Source organism: Octopus bimaculoides, chromosome 18 (assembly GCF_001194135.2).
Source record: "Octopus bimaculoides isolate UCB-OBI-ISO-001 chromosome 18, ASM119413v2, whole genome shotgun sequence".
In the NCBI taxonomy this organism is placed as follows: domain Eukaryota; kingdom Metazoa; phylum Mollusca; class Cephalopoda; order Octopoda; family Octopodidae; genus Octopus; species Octopus bimaculoides.
The window spans coordinates 39,556,270-39,560,339 of NC_068998.1; the positions used below are offsets into that span (position 1 = coordinate 39,556,270).

A 4,070-nucleotide genomic window follows, 5' to 3' on the forward strand; every position below is an offset into this window, starting at 1 on the left:
ATATATATATATATATATATATATATATATATATATATATATATATACACATATATGTGCATATATATATACATACATATATGTACATATATATATACATATGTACATATATATACATACATATGTATACATATATATACATACATACACACACACACATATATAAATAGTGGTGGTGAATTAGCTTGGTACTGGTTCCAGTAACAAGGCCAGCAGTTTTGAAGAGAGTGGATTGGTCAATGCCATCAACCCCAGTACTTGACTGGTATTTTATTTCATCAACTCAGAGAGAAATGAAAAGTAAAGCTGACCTGGATGGAACTTGAACTCAAAATATAAAGAGTTGGAACCAATAAAGCCTGGTACTTTATTAGTTAATACCATTGATCCCAGTACTTTACCGATACTAGAGCATATCAATCTTGAAAGGATGAAAAGTAAAGTTAACATCAAAAGGATTCAAAAGGTCAATTTAAATAATAATGGTAAATTCTTTCCTAATTTTGGCACAACACTAGAAATTTTGAGGAGAGGAAGCAAGTCAATTACATCAATCTCAGTGCTTAACATATACTTAATTTCACTGACCTTGGAATGATGGAAGGCAAAGCCGACCTTGCTGGAATTTGAACTCAGAACGTAAAGAATCAGAAGAAATACCACTAAGTATTTTGTCTGACACTCTTATGATTCTGCCGGTTTGCAAAAAACAACAATAATCCTTTCTACTATAGGTACAAGGCCTGAAATTTTGGGGGAGGGGTTAGTTGATAACATTAACCCCAGTGCTCAACTGGTAATTATTTCATTGGCCCAGAAAGATGAAAGGCAAAGTTGACCTCAGTGGAATTTGAACTCAAAATGTAAGGAACAGCAAGAAATGCAGCTAAGCATTTTATCTGGTGCTCTAACAATTCTGTTTTAATAATAATAATAATAATAATAATAATAACTCATAATCAGACAGATTAGCTACAAATTAATTGATTCACATCTAGTTTATAATTAAATAACAATATTAATACTAATTATAATCATCATTAAACTGTATGTATTAATGTGACTGACATGGCCAAGTGCCAGACTAAATGCCTAACAGGATTTAGTTATGACTCACTATGCTAAAACTTCAAATCTGGCCAAGGTTGATTTTGTCTTTTGTCTTCCAGAGATTGATAACATAAGAAGCAATCAAATGCGAATACAAACTTAATTGACTGTACTGTCCTTTGAAAATTTTTGGCTTTCTACCAATATGAGGAATCATCATCATCATCATCATTATTATTATCACTATTACTGAAATTTTGGACAGTGGAGTGACAGGAAATGACAAAATGTCATTCAGAAGGGAATTTAAGTTAATGTTAAAATATTTAACAAAAGGGAGCAATGGAAAGGTAAGTGAAAATAATTATGCATTGAAAAAAGGACAATAGCTCAAAATGGAAATTATTTCAATCATATTCATACATATGAGAGATAATTAATCATGTTTCTGCCTTATTAGATATCATCAGGGAAGCTTAGACGTTACCATTTTTGCCAAGCAATGCTTGAATATGTTGACACTTAACTACTACTTCTCTATGTAGATGGAGTCTGTGAGTAATTTTGCTCAGTGATTTGAGTTTGTGGTTGGTAAGCAAACTACTTACCACACAGCCACTCCTGCACCTATATATATATATATATATATATATATATATATATATATTATACATAAGTGGTATTGTCAATTAAATCATCTCACTATATTACTGGTATCTATTTAGCTCTTTTGATCCCAATCTATCCAAGACTACCCTAGGTTCCATGATACAAACTTTTCATTTTAAAGTGATCAAAATTAAAATCTGTTAATTTATGTTCAAAGTACCAGTTTAATAATGGCAAAAGTTATTTTACAAAATTCTACATTATTTTCAAAATTAATTGAAGCAAAAGCCATGAATTTCAACAAAACTACAATAACAAAAGGGCTAAGTGATTAAGAAAAGAAAATTTGATAGCAGTAAAACCATAATTCCAAACTTCAAACTTGCTACCTTCAACTACAACAATAACAACAGCAGCAGCAATACCACAGGTAGTATGATGTTTGATTGCACAAAAACCAAAAGGAAACTTACCTTGTCATCATCTTCCACAACAACAAGGATTAGTTTCTTATTCTTAAAGTTCAGTGATGTGATCTTTGGCCTATAAAAACATGACAAATACTCAAAACAGGCTACATAGCGTTTATAACAGAGGAAATGACTGAGTGCTTACTGCACACATCTACACCAGTGACTCCCAGACTTATTTCATTGTGAAACTCTTGTGTAGTTTTCAAAAAAATCATGCAACCCAACTCTATGTTTTACAGACAAACCCTTTGTTATTCATCATTCAATATAGCATTAAACAAAACAAGAGGCTGCAACTGAAGTGCATTTCACCCCTTAGTGCCAGAAATCCCTGTCCCCTATTAAGCTTTGGTAGGTTTTCTGCTTTTTGTTTGTGTTCCTACCAATAACATCAATGTAGTTGAGTGGTTCTTTGTTCTCTGTTAAGGTGTGGAAGTTTCCAAAATATAACATCTGATATGGTGCAGTGTTCAATACGATAGCAGTGACCAGCAAAGCCTGTAGTGCATTAAGCTACAATAGTAAAGATAGGTAGAATGAGTCCTTAATCCTTTAGTGTTCAGCTTATTTATTCACATTGTTTTGATTTAATTTGGATTATCTCATATCTTTGAGATTTTGAGGATGTTATTGTTTATATGTAGAATGACATTGCAGGATAGGTGTGAGAGGTCAGACCTGGCTAGTCTCAACATTGAACAAGACAAAAATTTTGGCCAGATATGGCTGGTTTAAATGCTAAAGGGTTAAATCGCCTGTTTTGGTTTTGTACTCATGCCATGAGATATTTTGAGCCTTCATAAGAAGCTTGGTATATATATCCCAACAAGATTGTGAAACTCTTCTGGCATGGTCAAGGTTTTAGTTCTACAGAGAAGAATGTTTTCTACACATGCCATGAAGAAGGCCAGCCTTATTGACTTTTGTCTTCAGAGCATGCATAGAGGGCTTTCTTCTCTTTGGAGCCAAAACCTGGAGCATCAAGAAGGAGCATCAAATTCACATTTGATGGTACAGATATTAAATAAAACAAACTTGGTTTCATAGATTCAGATTAAACAATAACCATCAAGTACCCTAATACTCCTTTCTGTAGTGTTCAGTTAACAGGATATAATTTGAAAAGGCATAAAATGTTTTATTTTGAGGTCAGGGATAAATGTAAACTTACCAGAAGAACAATCCTATTTTGTCCTCATTCTCAAATACCAAAATTCCACTTGGTGTTAAACCAAGTTGATAAGAGATACCATCACGGCCCTAAAATGGAGACAGAGTACAGAGGTAAAACATACAATCAGTGAATGTTAGAAGTTGTGAGGTTAATAAACAGTTTAATAAACCAAACTAATTTACCCCAGACTATGACTGTTAATAAAGAGACAGGCCAATGAAAGAGCTTTTATGTGAAAGAAATTTGGCTGTCAAATAGCACCCTACTGTTTTAAACATACCCTCAAATAGCACTGCACTGTGTTAAACACATAGACAGCAAAATATATAATGTATTTCATGATTTTCAGAGATGGAAGGGTGGAGGTTTAAACATTTATAAACATGAATCTGCATGACAAAGGCTGAACTGTGATTAAATAACAAATATAAATAAATATTAGGTACTTCCAAGCATAGCTGTTTAGGTAAGAAGCTTGTTTTGCAATCCTGTGCTTCCAGATTCAATCCCAGGGTATGTCATCTTCAGCTTGCATCTTCTATTGTACTATGCATTGTTAGTGCAATTTGGTCAACAGAAGCTTGTATGATGGTGGCATTTACACCTAGCAGGTGATGTTAAGATGAGGAGACACAAGCACACACAATCTCATATGTATGTATCTTAGGCATCTAGTTAGATGTATCACTATAACTGTATGAGTTAAGAGCTTCATGTAGATAAACACACAGCCATATATATATATATATATATATATATATATA

At 32.9% G+C, this 4,070-nt stretch overlaps 1 protein-coding gene across 5 annotated transcripts in view; it reads right to left on the reverse strand.

The window, feature by feature from the left end:
- LOC106884072 (band 4.1-like protein 5) overlaps positions 1-4,070 on the reverse strand; it is a 233,425-nt gene that overhangs the window by 28,743 nt on the left and 200,612 nt on the right. For all 5 annotated transcript variants that reach the window (XM_052974297.1, XM_052974296.1, XM_052974295.1 and 2 more), the window contains exons 8-9: positions 3,304-3,392; positions 2,133-2,202 (exon numbers count right to left, since the gene is read on the reverse strand). In XM_052974297.1, coding sequence (XP_052830257.1) covers positions 2,133-2,202; positions 3,304-3,392 — 159 coding nt within the window. The remainder of the gene's footprint in view (positions 1-2,132; positions 2,203-3,303; positions 3,393-4,070) is intronic.